A 19,851-nucleotide genomic window follows, 5' to 3' on the forward strand; every position below is an offset into this window, starting at 1 on the left:
TAAAGTAAGTTTCCACCAAATTTTGTAGAAAAAAAATAAATTTTGAAGTAGATAAAAATAAAAGACCAAAAACTTGGTTTTTTGAATTTTTCACCTAAATGTTGAGGTTATGTGAAAAAATTGTGAATGCAAAAGTTATAGAACTTTTAATTACCTACAACTTTGCCATTGAACTTTTTTCTATAGGACTTGTAGTTTTGTCGGAAATCGAGAGAAACCATTTTTTTCTCTTAAAAGCTCCCCCCTCCCGCTTCCCGAACTCGGATTGACCGTAATTTATTTTTCCTTACATTTTTATCATATTCCCCTCCTTTTCTAATGGGTTTCATCCGACTGCGATTTTTTTTTGTTTCAAAAATTATCTACTCTAGCCTAACAACGGACAATAAAATATAACAATTCAATGAATACATAGCGACATTAGCGGATGACGTGTCGGGTTCGGGAGAGGGACGAGCGGCGCTACGTCATGGGTACTGCCGCCAATCGCCATACTGTCAACTGTGGCCATGCACTGGCACCACTACTGTACTTATATATACTGAGCTCGCTCGACTCGCCGGCCGAGCGGAACACTAACAGTTGCCACAATTCAACATATGGAAAATTACTACATTATAAATATCTCCTCCCCACATTCCGCCCGACCGGAAAGCCGGCGCGGACTCTTAATTCAGCAATATACAATACGCTTTTAGTTATAACTTTACATTATTTTAACATAGCAGTTTAATCTAGCGACACCGATACGACACCGATTGGTCTGGTTTGCTTGAGGCTGGCAACCCTCAGTTAGTATTGCTATCGTTACGGGCGACGCGCCCCGACCACAGGTTACGCTTTAATATTAAAAATTATCACTAAGCATATTTCGTTACCGAAAGACTAAGAAGTGTGCTTTATAAAAATACATAAAGATATATTAATTAACAACTAATTAACTTGAAGATAAATCGTATAAGGCATATTGTATATACACGTAATTAAATTAGTATATATCATAGAACAACTCAACCGCGTGTGCATTAGAGAGAGAGAGAGAGAATAGAGTTAATAAATAATAGTAAAAGTAAAGCGTACGAGAAGTGAAACGGAAATACACCTCGCGGTGTCAAAGTAATCTCAACATGAGTAACAAAATTATTGTCATCCAATGCTTAAATCTCCAATCGTTTAAACATATTTTAATCATTTATTTTTATCAATACTTTATACAGATCGACGTCGACTATCACTATCGCAGTCGTCGTTTCATTTACGACCGTCCATAGCTATAAAAACGTACCTACTCGTTAGAATAATATTATAATAGGAGCGACATTAAATAATCTCTGGTGATGCGATATATTAACGTTACTTTTAATTGCATCTCAACGAAATATCGCCATACAAAATAACCGAAGAACGGCAGAGCGTCCTTCGCCGACCGGTTCAGTCGAAATTCCCGCCATAGTAACTTTAGACTGTATCACATTTCCGACCGCTCTGCTCCGCGGGACGCCACAAGGGCGCGGAACTCCGAGATGCTACCGAATAATCGTACAAAAAGTTTACATTAGTGTATCTTATTTACATTATCACGTCGCGGAACGCGAATGGTATGTACAAGGGCGTCTGCGAGAGACGGGGGAAGCCGGGAGCGATTTAACGCTACGATGGGACGACGGGGGAAGAAGCGGGGGATCTCCGGGAGTTCGCGAGGAGCTCGCGAGCGGGAGACCGAGGCGGCCCAACTACGTGCTCTACGATGAGCGAGTGACGAAACGTTGTGCGTTCAATTGTGTTACTCTAAGAGGTAAAATCGTAAACACTACGGGAGTCTAAGCTCTACGGCGAGCCGCGACGCGCCCCACTGCCCGCGCGATGGGTCCCCCACCGCTCAGACAATAATCGAATTAAACGTTTCACCCTCACCGACATTTCAACGTTACTTAACGAGATCGAGATACAATTCAAATCGATCGACTCAGCGAGCGTGCCGTTGTAATCGAATTATTGTTCCCCGGGAGCGTCCAGCCGGGCGCGTCGAAGCCGAAGCGGTCTCTCGGCGCTCACAGCTGGTACCACTTCTTGTCCTTGTACTTGAGCATGAGCTGGTGCGCGGAGGTGGAGAACTCGGCGGCGTGCGAGTGCATGCGCTCGGTGCGCTCCTCCAGGTGGGACAGCTTGTCGCCGCGCTCCAGCACGAGCTGGTGCGCGCGCGCCACCTCGCTGGAGGCCGCGCCCGCGCGCACCGCCAGCCCCGCCGTGCCCTCCGCGCCCGGGATGTGCTTGGCCACCGTGCGGTTCGGCTTGCCGCTGCTCTCGCCGACTGCACACACGTACACGTACGTTGACATTACATAATAATTACATTCACACATAGAATACATTCACATGGAATACATTCACATGGAATACATTCATTCATAGAGTACATTCACACATAGAGTAAATTTTCACATAGAGTACATTCACACATAGAGTAAATTTACACATAGAGTACAGTCACACTTAGAGTACATTCACGCATAGAGTACCTTCACACAGAGTACGTTCACACAGAGTACATTCATAATAGAGTATATCCACGCCTAGAGTACATTCACGCATAGAGTACCTTCACACAGAATACGCTCACACAGAGTACATTCACGTTTAGAGTACATTCACGCTTAGAGTACACTCACACATACAGTACATTCACATCTAGAGTACCTTCACACAGAGTACGTTCACACAGAATACATTCACGCCTAGAGTACATTCACGCATAGAGTACCTTCACACAGATTACGCTCACACGGAGAACATTCACAGTACATTCACGCCTAGGCCCTAGAGTAAATTCACGCATAGAGTACATTCACTTTTAGAGTACATTCACGTTTAGAGTACATTCACGCTTAGAGTACACTCACACAAACAGTACATTCACATCTAGAGTACCTTCACACAGAGTACGCTCACACAGAGTATATTCACGCCTAGAGTACATTCACGCATAGGGTACATTCACGCATAGAGTACCTTCACACAGAGTACATTCACGTTTAGAGTACATTCACGCTTAGAGTACACTCACACATACAGTACATTCAAATCTAGAGTACCTTCACACAGAGTACATACATAATAGAGTATATACACGCCTAGAATACATTCACGCATAGAGTACCTTCACACAGATTACGCTCACACGGATAACATTCACAGAGTATATTCACGCCTAGGCCCTAGAGTAAATTCACGCATAGAGTACATTCACGTTTAAAGTACCTTAACACAGAGTACATTCACACATAGAGTATATTCACGCCTAGAGTACATTCACGCATAGAGTAAATTCACGTTTAGAGTACATTCACACATAGAGTATATTCACGCCTAGAGTACATTCACGCATAGAGTACATTCACGCTTAGAGTACTCTCACATATAGAGTACATTCACACATAGAGTACATTCACATCTAGAGTACATTCACACAGAGTATATTCACGCCTAGAGTACATTCACGCATAGAGTACATTCACGTTTAGAGTAATCCACACAGAGTACATTCACGCTTAGAGTACACTCACACATAGAGTACACTCACACATAGAGTACATTCACATCTAGAGTACATTCACACATAGAGTATATTCACGCCTAGAGTACATTCACGCATAGAGTACATTCACGTTTAGAGTAATCCACACAGAGTACATTCACGCTTAGAGTACACTCACACATAGAGTACACTCACACATAGAGTACATTCACATCTAGAGTACATTCACACATAGAGTATATTCACGCCTAGAGTACATTCACGCATATAGTACACTCATACAGAGTACATTCACATCTAGAGTACATTCACACAGTTCATTCACACAGAGTATATTCACGCCTAGAGTACATTCACGCATAGAGTACCTTCACACAGAGTACGCTCACACAGAGTATATTCACGCCTAGAGTACATTCACGCTTAGAGTACACTCACACATACAGTACATTCACATCTAGAGTACATTCAGGCTTAGAGTACATTCACACAGAGTATATTTACGCCTAGAGTACATTCACGCATAGAGTACATTCACGCATAGAGTACATTCAAACATAGAGTACATTCACACAGAGTACTTTCACACATAGAGTACGTTCACACAGAGTACATTCACACATAGAGTATGTTCACACAGAGTACATTCACACATAGAGTACATTCACACATTAAGTAAATTCACACACAAAGTAAATTCACATAACACGTGGCATTTAAAATAAACTGTGATAGCTTTCTTTTGTGTTTGATTTTTATAATTCCAAATTAGATACTGGATTTTCAACTATTTTTATTCAAAATTGCATCCAAGTCGGAACTGTTTTCTAACGTGTTTAAACAATTAATAAATTAATTTCAATTTGAATTTGACCGTGAAAGCAAAACTGCATAACACTAAAAGTCAAATAGATTTAAGTATTACATCATCATAATATTAATATGGATTATAACGCAAGTATTTTTACTTAGAAACAAAACAGTAGAAATTCAGTAAAAAAGGGTAAATCTACCAAAAAATGCATAATAATACATTTTTATTACGCTAGTAGTACTCACACAACTCTTCCCTATCGAGTGGCCTGACCCCTCCCCCGAAGAGGCCACGGAAGAAGCTCTCCTTGGGCGGCTCGGGCATGTCGCGCGGCAGGAACAGCTCCCCCATCATCTCGTTCAGTTGTGCACTGGAAATATTAGAGACAATTCAAAACTTGCTGATGCAAAAAACATTAAAGTTTTCTGCTTATAATTAATGTTCCGCAAACTATAAACTATTTAATAAACCAGACGGTATAGTCAGTGTATTTAATCTTCTAATATTAGATTACCCTCAGCAAATAAGAAAATGGAAGGCAACAAAAAACGTACCAGAATTCAGCATCAATGGTGAACTTCTGTATTTCAGTCGGCGACGCGAGGTACAGCCCGTGGCCGCGGTTGCTGAAGCAGAACGTCTTCGCTATTCTGTAACACGCCACAAACAACTCACATTTTATATTTGTCGACTACTTCGCACGCCACTGATGCGTTTAGTTATAGTTATAGATATTGCATAATTCATCAAAATCTTGATCGTAATTAAATAAATACAATGTTACAAAAATCATTTGTTTTCAGAACTCTTAATTGATAAACTTGTAGTTAGTAGTTTTAGCACTTTTAAAATCTGTTGTTTATTAAAAAAATAAATGAAATCATCTCACCTGTATTTGCATCCGTAGTATTGTTACTAATAAAAGTTTTTTATTATCTCTATTTCTACCAAAAAGCGAACATGGAGAGAAATCATTGAAATAAAGTCGAAGGCAATAGATCATGCAACAGCTGTCATGCTCATAACAAAATAGAGTTAAGGAAAGATTACAAGGATAAGAGAACAGCAGTGAGAGTGTCGGGTACAGAGTAGAGTATGAGACTGTAGATACGTGTGGGCGTTGAGGGTGTGTGAGGGTGTGTGTGTGGCGGGGCGCGGGCGGGGTGAAGCGAGGGCAAGCGGGGTGGGACTAGAGCGAACGGATTTCATTTTCGACTAACAATATGTAGTATATTAAATATCATAGTGTAACATTATTTTATTTTTGAGTGAATGCCGAGCTTTTCTCGAGGCTCGATAGTAAATATCATTAGTCGATTAAGAATAGTTAAATTATTGACAGCTTTTGATTCAAAAATGCCAATCGGGTTCAGTATGTATCGCCCACGTCCAGATCGAGGGAGGGTGTCGCGGGGCGGGGCGGGGGCGGCGGGGGCGGGGACGAAGCCGGTCGGGTAACATGAAACACTAACATGTCTAACAAAGGAGAGCGAGGCCGCTGAGCGACTCCACAGTGATGATGGCGGGTACATGACAAACGCAATTCCGCTATAGACGAAGACTTACTGGTCCGTGTCCTCGTTAACAATGAGTTGTTGGCCCCAAATGGAGAGCATTGGGTCTACGATACCCCTCTGTTTGGACTGTGTCTGGAAGCTACCAGGAACACAGGCACCGGTCAGTTAATGGTTCCGTCGCAGCGCAGCGCGCCCCGCGCGGGGGGCGGGGGGCGGGGCGGGCTGCGCTGCGGCGCGTGCGGGGGGAGGGGGGCAGGCACGGTCGGGGTCGTGCGCGATCCCCGGGCAAACGGACCGAATGCATTCGTGTGGTTCCATTGTCAGAGGTTGTGTTCGAGTCGTGTACGGTTCGTCCGGCGTAACGAAAATAAAAAAATAGATAAAGTGTGCCAAATATCCAAAGCACAGGAGGTGCTCGATAGGTTTGCGTAATTTTGTCTACTTTGTGATTAGAAATCGACGGCCACTAGCGCCTTACGGCTGGCCCGATCGTCTAATGTGCCGCTTGGCAGAGAACCGGGGCGTCTCACGAATTCGAATCGTAAAATGTTAAATTTGTCCCTCTCCGGAGGCCGGTCCCGCGCCAAGCGGATCTAACGTCGAGTCGACTGAGAGGAGTCGGTCGGCTCCCAAATGATAAAATAGCAGATGCATTCTGATCGTGATCGACGGTGGATGATGTTGTAAAATGATAAAAAATTTAATCTCTGTCAGCGTAAAATTACAGCATTCTCATGCTGATATTGCGAAGCTAGTTTAACCTAGTTTATGTAAAAAAAAGCTGTATTATCATTTAGTGCCACAGTCGGTGCGGAGTGCCGCTCGGGTCCGGGACCCGACTCATTCGGATATATCGATCGCCAGTCACACGTTAAAGGTTAGTATTATTAATAATCGAGCTTCAAAATTGTTTTTGGAATCAGCGTGTCCTCTCTTCGACTTATGTTAACATAATCGACGGTTTCAAAAACAATTTTCTGCATAAAAAGTGAATAGAATAAAAAGGGGTGAATTATTCGCGTGTGAAGGGTCGGGAAGGGCTCACCTGAGCTCCGAGAGCGGCAGAAAATCTACGTGTAGCAGCGGCCTGAGCGACGGCAGGCTGTAGGCCGACAGGTGGCCCGTCGACAGGTAATTCACGAGGCACACGCTATCTGCGAATATAAAGTATGATTCTGCATATTGTCCACGATTCTCGCTCGATTTTATCTTTTTCTGAACAGTGATCATAATCCAGAATAAAATTTTAATAATTCGGTTAGAAAATAGTACCTACCTTTTAAGCTCACAATCTCAGCTTTAACAACAAAGTCGGTGTCGACGATCTGCTGCCGGTAGACGCAGTTCTGGCTGGGCAGGGCCACCACGCGCGCCTGCTTCTCGGACGCGATGACCACGAACTGGCGGTCGCCGGCCTCCAGCGGCGTGGGGCTCGTGTGGCTGCCGCTGCCCGAGGAACTCTGCTTTGTTGGTGTTCTTTCTCTTCGCTCTCGGTTCTAAAAAAATAAACAGTGAGAATTGGATCATTCATTGATAAAATTCAATATCGTAAATTAAGATAAATAACATATCGTCAATATTGCGAATATCATGTGGGTTCCATTCCTGAATGTAAATAGAATATTTAAGTATGGTATGTACTTACATCTTTACTATCGTCCTTCCAGCTTTCATATGAATAGGGAATTAAAGCACCATTACAATCAAGAAAAGACATGGTCAAAATTGACCCTTTTAACCTAAAGATGGGACCACCTGAAATTAAAGAAGATAATTAATAATTTGAAATCCTAGTGTGAGAGAGAGACATCTAGTTAAAATACATGAATCAAGTATCCGGTTTGTTATGTCACTTACCACTAGTCGTAACAACTACGGGTTGCGTGTGTCGCAAGTCCGCGTCTGGGAGGTTGATCATCATCGTCAGCACAGACCCCAGTGTTGTGCCTATCCACAACGTCGGGACCAACGATGTAGGATCTAAACATATTTTTTAAAGTAAACTACAAAATTATTCAAATTTAGCAAATTATAGTGATGAGTCAGGTCACACAGTCACAACTTGTCAACTTTGCTGATCTTAAAGCGTAGTTTTCGCCATTTTTACAATTGGTTGTATAGGTTATTGAACAGGTTGCTTATAATGCTACTCTTATTCTCTTATTCTACTCTTATAAACTTTCGGTGATTCTTATAAACTACAAGTTATGTCAAATAATTTCTTACCCGATTTCTTGATATAGCTGTCAGCGAATGCCAAACACTGGATTCCTTCCTGCGATATGTTCTCCAAGCTTGACATGCTGCTGGAGCGCGAACGAGAGAACGAGCTGTCCAGCTTGTCTACGCGGCCAGTAGACATAATACACACAGATTATCCCTCCGTTTGACAGAATACACAGCTAAAAACCCATAACCATTCAACGATGGTCAAGGGATTTTAGCGACGTCGGTGACAGCAGTTAAATTGCTGTCATTTAAGGGTTAAACTGAAAATCTATAATGCCATCGTCAAAAGATGTAGAGAGACTTAAATATTGGCAATAACTACTGTCACGAACGATTAGAAAAAACTACGGGTCAATAGAATTGGTGTTAGTGCAGTTGTGAAATTAGCTGAAACCACCCATTCGTATGTAGGTGCTAGAGATAATTATGTCGGGTGTAAAATTGAATAGATGAAGTAAAGAAACATGCTACGAGTGGAAATTTATTGCATGCCCGTCCAATCTCAGCTTATTTGCACAACTAATTATTTTTACGTATAATTTAAAATTTAGGTTATAATAAGTATTAGAATCAGGACAATAAGACTAATTAGGAGGGGATAACAGGATAATTAGGAGTTTTGACATATAAACAGTATTAGAATGCTTTTTAAATTTTGTCAAAACACCGATTTCCTTGTCAATCACGTTGTTATTTCACTAACATCGACAGACATTATGAAAGTAATGGAATTAGCGAACGAAGCATACGAAATCATTAATAAAAATGTTACAAGAGCAAAACAATATGGAAGAATGGAAGATGGGTTAGTGAGGTCGGCAAGCGAAGCCGGGAGCGCCCCTGCAGCCGGTGAAGCTGATCCCACGGTATCTCTAGTCTTGGTGAAGCGAAATGTTCCATTTACATTCTATACTAAAGCTATAGGGAGCTCCACTTTACACATGAAACCTTTGGTTTACATCACATATTGTTTCTACATTTAAATACAAGTTCTAAGAACTTTGTAAAAAGCACTTTTGTGGACGGACAAACAATTGCAATGCAAATATATTATATAATACATAAAATGAATATTTACAAATTATAATATAACGTTCTGTGCACATCAGTTAGTGGTGCATGCAACTAGTGCAATAGTAAGGAAAATACCATAAGCATACATAGACAAAACGACAGTCGAATATAGAGGCAGCCAAAAACGAGCCATATAAACTTTTTGCTTTGTGGTCGAGCTAGAAACAAAAAATTAAAATATGTAACCAACGGCTCTCGATTATAATAAATGTGTAAATATCAACAGAGTGGGTTTGGTTCGAAGCGTTTATCAAATATCAATCAAATAGTCTATAATAAAAATACGAAACATTGAAAACAGGAAATCATGTAAAATAGCAAAGAAAAAAATAATATGACCGCTTATGATAAATTATTTTTCAACGATAATTTTAAACACAACTTAGAAGGCAAAAAGAATCAGAAGTAATGCTCTCGTGTCGATTACAATATGGAAAGCCTCGTTCAGAATGCACAAATAACAAAGAGATTTCGTTCGTACACTGAGCAAGTGATAGGATATAGAGAGAATAGTTTTTAGTAGTAAGTCACCTTTTATCGTTATCGTTTCTAGAAGTCATGCCGCAAGTTCGTAGTGCAAGTGCAGTGTGGGAGAACATCGCTAAACACAGCCACAATTTCGATCTATGAAAGTAACAATAAACAACCACCTACTTGTGCGAAAACAAAATAAACATAATGAAACAAATGTAAATGTAATAGATGCTTTTGTTGGATACCATTGGGTTGCACTATTTGTAAGTACTCCATAGATGCGACAGACTGCGGAATAGGCGGTTCTGTATCGACAAATAAATCACAGTATATTACAAGCATGATCTCTGCGACTGATCGGTGAGCCGGACACGAGGCGCCATCCACTGAAGGGCGACGTGTATGAATGAGTAGTGTGTACCCTGTGCCCTGAGCTGTGCCCCGTGCTGTGCCCCGCATGGGGCGGGCCGGGGCTACGACGTCGGTTGCAATGGATGGCGCATCTGCGTCGCTCTTACGGACACACTGAACACATATGTAACTCGAGTACGAGCAACGTCACGTGTGACAAACTACTTGGTATGACAACTAAGAAGGAATTAGTGAGTTTTGCTGTTTCGATTACCTATTAAATGATTCCGATCTGAAATTTGAAATAAGTATACAAATGAATACACACGACTTCGGCACATGCAAGTCTCAGTGAAAAGCGACAGTTACTTTATCGATGAACACTTTATCGATTTTTATGTTTATCACTAATGTTGGATATTGTGATTCTGTAATTTTGGTATGGTATACGTAACGCTGCGTATCTGAAATCGAACAGATTACATTAGATGTCTTTAAGTTATTTTCGATCTCTCTGTGCTCTATCTATACTTTATTACGACAGGTTCAGATTCACATCGTTAAGATACGCTAAATAAGTATAAGTAATGAAGGAAGTCAGTTAGTGTTTACAGAGTAACCAAAATAAAAATTTAAAATGAACTAAACAAGAGAAACCAAAGAAGATCTCGGCGAGCTCGCTCGACGACACGTACGACATAGGAAAATTGAGACCGGAGCGATGAACCCAATTTTTCCAGGATCGATCATCGTTCAACGAACGCGGTGAAGTCGATCGAGCGGCACGCAAAAACGAACGAAACGAAAAGAAAATAAAACAAAAAAGAAGTGGAAATTGCGACTGTTTCAGAACGGAAAGACGAGTCGAGCGGTCTTATAAGGTGACTGTACTACCAAAACTGCAATACTGTCGCGTGGTGAGCAGAGAGTGTGGGGCGGGGGGCGCGGCGTACACGTCGGACGCGGTGGACAGGCACTTGTGCAGTTTGCGGGTACCTTGCGAGCGCGAGCGGCGCACGCGCGCGGCCGGCCCGCCCCCGCCGGCCCCCGCCCCCGCGCCGCCGGCCGGCCCCGCGCCGCCCCCGCCCCCGCCCGCGCCGCTCCAGCCCCCGCCGCCGCCCGGCCCGTTCATCTACAACACACACACACGTCCGGCTCCGCTCGCCCGCACATTCCCAACGTTGCGTTACGTCCCGATTACGTTGTTACGTTGCTGCGGGTGACATGGCACACGGTGATCGCGCGAAGCGGTCTACGCGGATACGTTCACCCGATTTCCGGTGACGTTCCGGTAGATACGTCTACGTTAAATGTCATTGATGGTTTTTTTTTTATGAGCGTTATCTATTTTTTTTCTATCTGGTAATGTTGGATGAAAATAAAAGAAAAAAGCGTAAGCTAAGACGGGCGGAAGGCTGATACGGGACGCTCGACACGTTTAATGCTGAATGGCGGTTAATCGTTAGAACATGTAACTTAGGAAACGATTAGACATAGAACATAGAGACGTAAGATGTCAACGAGCCGCCACCGAACGAGATTGTTATTACATTGACGACGAAACATCGACCCTCGACGCTACGACGACGCGGACAGTACAGAGCATTAGACCCGTGCGCCCTCCGTGACAAGTTTGGATTAGTGAGGCGTGTTCGAAGAATCGGTCCCGCTGTTAGTTGTGATCGTTATCAAATTCTGTATTCATACCTATCCTGTGGGGCACCTCTATAACTTCTTCGTTTTTGTCGTCTCCGACGTTCGCTTCGTTTCTCGGGCAAAGTCTGGCTACAAACTCTCCTGAAGAAAGCACAATGGTCAAAAGGATATCACGAAGGGTGAGAGGTTCCGAGGAGCGCCTCGGGCTCGGAACGTCTGAGGTCTGTTGCGTGGAGAAGCGGCTACGAGTGCGCAGCTAGCGTTCACACTACTTAGCGTAACTTCATATCAAACGGACATCGACAATACAAAACCTAAGTTCGATGCAAACATTACTTTAACTAATTTAAAATTTACCAAACAGATCTGCGAATAGATATCTAAGGCAGTTAGAGTCGTCGTCGGATGAATCCTTGGCCTTGGGAAAGAAAAATATTCATCAATTACCAAACGTTACGTTGAGTTGCTTTACATACCTAAACTGTGTATATTATTGTATTGGATAATCGAATACATAGATAATGTCATATTCCTAAATTACCTATATTCCAATATCATATTTTATAATATAGTTATAATATAATAGTATTACTTAAAACAAATAAAAAGCCAAATATCACAAAAAGCGAAAAGCACGATGACAATTTTTTTTAATTTAAATATTATTTTTAGTTATTAAAATTGTATGGCGTTTAGTCACTTTTATTTACATTTATTAACGCAAAAGCTAACTACTCTGGCCTAAGATTTAAAAATCTATTATCTTAATCTACAATATTAGTAAACAAACCAAAGATCGCCAAACCATTACCATTCATAAATACAATGTCTACACTACGTCAAGATGTCTAGTGCTACCGAGCCCCGAGTGATCCGCATGATGTATGAGTGAGGTGGAGATGCTCCTGAAGGTACTTACTGAAACGCCGCATCAGGTTCCCCGCGAACGACTGACCCTGCTGGCTGGGCTGCTTCTTCCGCAAGTCTTTTACGGAATCTTGTTTAGTGTACTTTATGTTCGGTACCGATAGAAGCCTTTGGTCTCTCTGATCCTTCTCGTCTTTCTTTTTGCTCTTCTGTCGCGGCGGACGCGTGGGTTTCCCGTCTTCATCGAACAACGGAAGATTATCTGGTCTCACGGCCTTTTCGTCTTCGCCGAGTTTCGAAGGCGACACTTCAGGGGAAGTCTCTATTCGATCCTTGTCCTGCCACCTCTCCTGCAGCTCTTTGTGCATTCTATCGTAGACGTCGGACGATCTTTTCTCTTGTAGTTCTTTGTGCATTCTCTCGAAGACATCGGAGCACACGCGCAACGGCGACGATAATTGACTTTTGTCCTCTTCCGTGTTTTTTTCTGAAGGTTCTTCACCATCCGGAGAGTCGTTGTTCGACTCTTGAGCGCTGTCCGGTTTCTCCGTCGGCTCGCAATAGAATTGCGAGTTACTCTTTTCGACGTTGTCCTCGTTATCGACGGGACCGAAAGCGGCTTTTAATTTGAGATCGACTTTTGACAGTTGCCGTTTCAGGTTGAACGTTTTCCAAGGCGTGGACTTGCGCCTCATGTCGAGCTTGGGGTCGGGCGGCGCCTCCTCCGCGGGCTCCGGGCTCCCCGGCGACTCCTCCAGCTTCAGGGAGAGGGGAATACATCATTTTGTTGATAACCGCACACGAAACGCGTTCGTATGCGGCTAGTGTTGCGTCGAGACTAGACGACACAATGGTGGACCAACGAACATTTCTCTATGAATTTGGCCTAGCAAAAGTTTAATACGTAGCAATGATACTCAAGAAATGGTCGTTGACACAAAGATAACAAATAAATGCTCTACGCGAGATAGTTTTTTGTAAATAAAATAGTTATAATGAAGAATATTTATACTTTTAAGTAGCGTCAGTGTCGCTAAAGTGGTATGACAGGTAAGAAGTGACGTGAAGCTAGTAAAGAATTTCTAAATGCCATGCTGATATCTAACGGGACAAGCTGGGAACATTGTTAGCGCTACACATTTAACCGACTCGAATTATATTTAAAGGCTATTTTAGGGCAAACCAGGGAAACCGCTTTGCTATTGTTTTGGTTATTGCAACACAAAATTTAAAGAAATTAATACGCAAATAAAATCGAATGTGAAAATGTTGCCACTCTCTAATCATCTATAGTGTATTACAGATTAAATTCAATAACTCTATTCCACTACTTTCCTGTTACATAGTGTATCGTTCAGTGGGCTTCCTAGTAAATGTGTTTTTTGAAATACTTGTTTCGATTCGTTTATTTCTGGTGAAAAAAAACAGTAAAAACTTATTTTTGTTATGTAGAAGACATATTCAAACATAAATAATACCTCGTATCTTCTATTTTTTGTATTTTACGTAAATTGTGGGACGATCCGAATGTGTGAAATTTCAAGAAATAAAAAATAAAGTATATAGAAATGTGCGACGGTCTCATTCAAATACTGACAATACATGTAGCCGTCAAAAATACAATTAGAATGCCAACATTGTGGGAATGTACGTGTGTCGGATATCGAGATAGCGCCGCGAGTGATGTCGTGTTCCGTCTATGTCACGTGTTACCTGGTCGAGGTCCGGCGAGCGGCGGTCGTGTCGGTCGGGGCGGTCGGGGCGGTCGGGGCGGTCGGGGCGGTCGGTTCGCAGCGTCGGCTCGGGCAGGTACAGCGCGTGCGCGGGCAGGGCCGCCACCACCACGCGCCGCCAGATGTCCACCACCACGATACCGCGCTCCCCGCCCCACGCCATGCTGGACGGATTTCATAATATAAAACAAGAATTTACTGTAAAAGGTACCAGGACTAATAACTGAACAAACAGCATTTTTTGTTGTTGTTCGGTTTTAAATGGTAAAACTATGTTACGATGATTCAGAAGTGCTTTTAGAAGAAGTTTAAAATTTATAAATAAAATAAAAATAGTTTATTTCGTTTGTAAATTTTATGGAGTAGTAGGGCCCTCCTAGTAAGATTAAATAAAACCTGTGTCAGGAGGACCCGCTCTTCCTTAACTTAAAATAGGTTATCGACATGAAAAAAATAAACTGTTTATAACTAAACATTAATAGTTAAATTGAATTAATAAATGTTTAACATGATGAGTCAGTTGGAGTAAAAAGGGCCGAGTACATGTGTCAGAAGTGAAACTTCTTTCGCAAGATTCGAAGATACCAAAATCGTCGCCTTGCTCCATGGCGTGGCCGTGAAATTTTATTCTCAAGAAATTTCACTACAAAACTTTTCAGTTTAACCGTCTTCGAATTGCGTGTATTATAATATATTATTACGACATCACATAATGTTATACATTTTTTTACGATATAAGCATTCTCTATACTTTAATGTACTGTATAATTTGGGAATAAATGTGTTTCTAAGTCAAACTCACAGGCCGTAAGACGAGTTGATGGTGAGCGCGGCGACGGGGTGCGGCGGCCCGAGCTGCAGCGCGACGAGTGCGGCCTGGAAGCCGGCCGCGCGCCGCGCGCCGCCCGTGCCCGCGCTGCCCCGCACGCGCGCGCCCAGCGCCCCGCCCGCCCCGCCCGCCCCGCACACCGCCCCGCTTGCCTGGAACACGTGTACACACTGTTATATTATGACATAAAACGTGAAAATTACAAAAATATGTTTCACTACATAGTATAAAACAAAGTCGCTTTCTCTGGCCCTATGTCCCTTTGTATGCTTAAATCTTTAAAACTACGCAACAGATTTTGATCCGGGTTTTTTTAATAGATAGAGTGATTCAAGAGGAAGGTTTAAGTATATAATTTATTAGGTTTTAGACAAAGCGGGCGAAGCCGCGGGCGGTAAGCTAGTTATGAGTTATGACATAAAACGTGTGTTGCGGCAATAAGGCTCGTTTTTGCATAAACTGTGTTTTTGTGTTGAAATGAAACGTCTTTCCTCTATTGAATCTGTTTTATTACTGATTGAAGCAAACAATGTAATAAGTGACGTCTTAGTCGTGAACGTAATTAATAAAAAACCGAACATACCGCCCACCAAAGGACTACACTAGTCCTTTCAAATAACAATCGAATTATTCTACTTAAATTACAAATAAAGCGGCATGTTGTATGAATTAACAAAATATAACACCTTAGAATCAATATATACCTTAAATCTGAATGTTACATATACTTATTACATTGAACATATGTTTACAATACTATAATTTTGACCTTAATTTTTAATAAATTTATCAAGTACACAATCTTTGCAGGCTTTGTTATTTATATTTTACTTTACACACACAATTTTATACAATTTTAATGACAGTTTTATAATAGGTAAATATTTGTGTATCTATACACATAACAACAATACAGATAGGTTTTACATTTTACACTTTATAATTAATCAAATACACATACATATACCATAGCAAAAGAACAATTACATACGAAATGAATTGACTCGCTTGTTTTAAATGATTAATTGATATCTGTATTGATAGGAAGATAACATAATTTAGATACACTTCTTTTAATTATACTATCACCGCTTTTTACACTATAAACCCTAGTGAAACCGTCTGGCCCCGGGTGTTTGGCAGTGATACGCCCTAATGCCCATTTGCCAGGTGGCAAATTAGGTTGTTTAATCAAAATAACATCACCTACTTTAAATTCATCATTCTTCTTCAACCATTTTGTTCGCTGTTGTAAACTGGTCAAATATTCAGTTTGCCAACGGCACCAAAAATCATTTAACATTTTTTGACAATATTGCCAACGAGATAAATGTGTTAATTTAAGAGATTCTAAATTTGGTTGCGGTACAGTGATAGGTGCTTCCCTGATTATTATGGGATGTTTAACGTCTTCTCTTATGTCTGCATTTCCTAACCTTCCGCCCACCTTGATAATTCCATCTTCATCCAAATAGGGATTTAGTGTCTTAATCTTGCTGTTTTTCTTCACCTGTTGTCCTTTTTCTAATGAATCCATTTCTTCTTCGAATTCTTCCCTTTGTACTATTTTTATACAAGTATTCAATGCCTCATCTATGTCTTCAGTTGTTATTTTCATGTCTTCTTTATTCTTTTTAAACCTTAAAAATTTCTTACAATAAGCTATTGTTCTCAATAATTCTTTTAATGTATCAAATTCTTCAAATTTCAATGAAATTTTATCTTGTATAGTATTTGCTAGTGTGACTGTATCTTCGTGTATCTTCTTTTTTTCTAAATCAGTTTGTATAAATTCTGGTCTTTCTAATTGTAGTTCATTGTTTCTTAACCATGTGGGACCTTTCCACCAAATGTCGCAGTTTTTAAGATTTATAGCAAGCATTCCTCGCGAAGCTATATCTGCTGGGTTATCGTGAGATTGAACATGATGCCATTGTTCCTTGTTTACTGTAGAAACTATCTCAACTACTCTATTTGCGACGAAAGCTTTCCATCTTGAAGGTTCACCAAATAGCCAAGCAATAACAATTGATGAATCTGTCCAAGCAAAAACCTTGGATGTTGGTATACGCAGTGATTGTGATACTTGCTTCAAAAGTTGAGAAAGTAATAAAGCTCCACAGAGTTCAAGTCTAGGTAATGATATCGTCTTAAGTGGTGCAACCCTTGTTCTTGCAGCAATTAGACTTGTACTATAAGTTCCATCATCATTTCTAACACGACAGTAAACAACTGCAGCATAAGTTAATGTCGAAGCGTCTGAAAACCCATGAATTTCAATTGAATCAAAATTTGTATTTACTGTTCCAAGCCATCTGTCTATAGTAATATCCCTTATATTTTGGAGATCATTTCGAATATTCTTCCACTCTTCTTTTATAAAAATATTAAGATCCTCATCCCAGTTTGCTTTTTCAAGCCATAACTTCTGCATTAAAATTTTAGCTAAAACAATGCAAGGTGCAATCCATCCCAATGGGTCAAATAATTTTTGTATATCAGAAAGAATATTGCGTTTAGTTATAATAACGTTATCATCATTTATTGATTCTAAACTAAAATTGTATTCGAATCTATCCGTTCCCAAATTCCATTGAACACCCAATGCCTTCACAATACCATCTAATTTAATATCTAAATGCGCCTTTGTAGATCTATCATTTGCTTCTAAAGATTGTAAAAATTCTGCACTATTAGACGACCACTTTTTAAGATCAAAACCTCCTCTTCGCAATAGTTCCGTCAAATCTTTTCTTAGTTGAATACATTGTTCTAAATTATCACCACCAGACATGCAATCGTCTACGTAAAAATCTTCATTTAATATTCTAGCAGCTTCAGGAAAATGACGACCTTCATCAGCAGCAAGTTGTTTAAGTGTTCTTACAGCTAGGTATGGAGCGGATGCTGTTCCAAAAGTGACGGTAAGTAATCTCATATCTTGTATATTTTCAGCTGGATCATTTCGCCAGACTATTCGTTGGTAGTCCACATCATTCCTATTCATCCATATCATTCTGTACATTTTCTGAATATCTGATACGAAACAGATTTTATGAGTTCTCCACCTCATAATAATGTTTCTAAGATCTTCTTGCAATACTGGACCAGGTAAGAGTTCATCATTTAATGATATATTGTTAGTACCTTTACAGGAAGCGTCGAACACAACTCGAGTCTTCGTGGTCTCCTTATCTTGGCGTACAACGGCGTGGTGGGGTAAGTAAACTGCTTTTTTATTTATTTCTTTTTCAGGTACTTCTTCAATGTGTTTTAATTCTTTGTATTCTTCTATAACTTTCAGGTATTCTTTTTTCAGATCTGGATCTCTTTTAAATCTTCTCTCTAATTGCAACAATCTTCTTATAGCTACTTCTCTCGTGTTTCCTTCAGGTGAAAGCAGCTTTTCAGTTTTAAAAGGTAATGTAACTATATATTTTCCATTACTATCTCTCTCATGTGTCCTTTCATATATATTTTCACATAGTTGTTCTTCTTTAGTTAACTTTCTATTTGTATCAATATCTATCTCCCATATAGTTTTAAGTAAGTCATTAATATTTGAATCACTAGTTAAATTTGTAACCATTAAAGACTTATGTATAGTGTTAACTTTCATATTAATTCCACCCATAATGATCCAGCCCAGGTTGGTATTTTGAGCACATATAGTACCTGAGGGACCCTTGATTAAACCTTCTTGTAGAATTTTTGTGTATTCATTTACACCTAATAAAAGATCCATACAACCCGACTCATAAAAGTTTGGATCTGCTAAATTTAAATTGTTAAAGTGTACAAGCTCATGTTTAATACTATTTTTCGAAGGTAAGTTTATTTTTAAATACTTTGACATCACGTAGGCGTGTACTGGTAACTCAAACTTAGGTTCCCACCGAGACAAAATATTTACCTTGACTTCATTCTTTACATGTACCTTCAAAGACTCCATGCCAGTAACTACCATATTAACCGGCTTGAGCTGTAACTTTAAGACTTGTGCAACTCGTTGAGTAACAAAACATGCCTGTGACCCTGAATCTATTAGTGCCTTGAGAGTAGTAGTGTGTCCATTTTCACCTTTAATGACTACTACCGCAGTTGCCAAGAGACTTACCTTATGTTCACCATCTCCTTGACTATGTAAAGACGTCATTGTAGTATGCACCTTCTTCTCATCTACATCGGTCCGCATTGATGTCGACGGTTGTGTAGTAACCTCGGATACCGACGAATCTGTACCTATATTTGATCGGTGTAGAAGAGAATGATGACGCTTTTTACATATGTGACACGACAAAGGTATACGACATTTAAATGCCGAATGACCTGGGGCCAAACAGTTAAAACACAATTTCTTACTTTTTACATATTCAACACGTTCATTACAATTCAGTTTTGCAAAAGATTTACATTTACATAGATTATGATTCTCATTACACATTATACAATTACATTTCACAGAATTCACGGACGTACTTACATGAAAAACGCGTTCTTTAGTGGACCTTACAGGCGGTGTAATTAATTCTAATGTACGAAATTTAGACTCCAAATACTGTTTTAAATCTAACCACTTCGGTAACTCTTCACTTTTTGTATACGCAAATTCCTCCCACGCTTTATGAGACTCTGGGTCTAACTTCTGCACTACAAGAAATATTATAATCGGATCCCAAGAGTCGATGGATACATTTAAATTTTCAAGACTATTTAAAACTTCATTAGTAGTATCTAATAATGATTTTAACTGTGAAGCAGTTTGCGACATA

The 19,851-nt window shown here is 40.4% G+C and overlaps 1 protein-coding gene across 2 annotated transcripts in view; it reads right to left on the reverse strand.

The window, feature by feature from the left end:
* Positions 1-381: 381 nt before the first annotated feature.
* The window catches only part of Tomosyn (syntaxin-binding protein tomosyn), a 227,810-nt gene continuing 208,340 nt past the window's right edge, over positions 382-19,851 (reverse strand). Inside the window, exons 14-26 of one of the 2 annotated variants that reach the window (XM_090109312.1) lie at positions 15,053-15,231; positions 14,231-14,414; positions 12,570-13,275; positions 11,702-11,791; positions 8,093-8,209; positions 7,724-7,846; positions 7,512-7,621; positions 7,143-7,362; positions 6,912-7,020; positions 5,916-6,005; positions 4,904-4,999; positions 4,595-4,719; positions 382-2,311 (exon numbers count right to left, since the gene is read on the reverse strand). In XM_090109312.1, coding sequence (XP_089965438.1) covers positions 2,052-2,311; positions 4,595-4,719; positions 4,904-4,999; positions 5,916-6,005; positions 6,912-7,020; positions 7,143-7,362; positions 7,512-7,621; positions 7,724-7,846; positions 8,093-8,209; positions 11,702-11,791; positions 12,570-13,275; positions 14,231-14,414; positions 15,053-15,231 — 2,409 coding nt within the window. In that variant the 3' untranslated portion in view covers positions 382-2,051. The remainder of the gene's footprint in view (positions 2,312-4,594; positions 4,720-4,903; positions 5,000-5,915; positions 6,006-6,911; positions 7,021-7,142; positions 7,363-7,511; positions 7,622-7,723; positions 7,847-8,092; positions 8,210-11,701; positions 11,792-12,569; positions 13,276-14,230; positions 14,415-15,052; positions 15,232-19,851) is intronic. The other variant, XM_090109313.1, reaches the window with a different exon arrangement.

This window comes from Colias eurytheme, chromosome 14 (genome assembly GCF_061535395.1).
Source record: "Colias eurytheme isolate Ceu_HAF_F1 chromosome 14, ilColEury1 Martin Lab GWU primary, whole genome shotgun sequence".
NCBI classification, from domain to species: domain Eukaryota; kingdom Metazoa; phylum Arthropoda; class Insecta; order Lepidoptera; family Pieridae; genus Colias; species Colias eurytheme.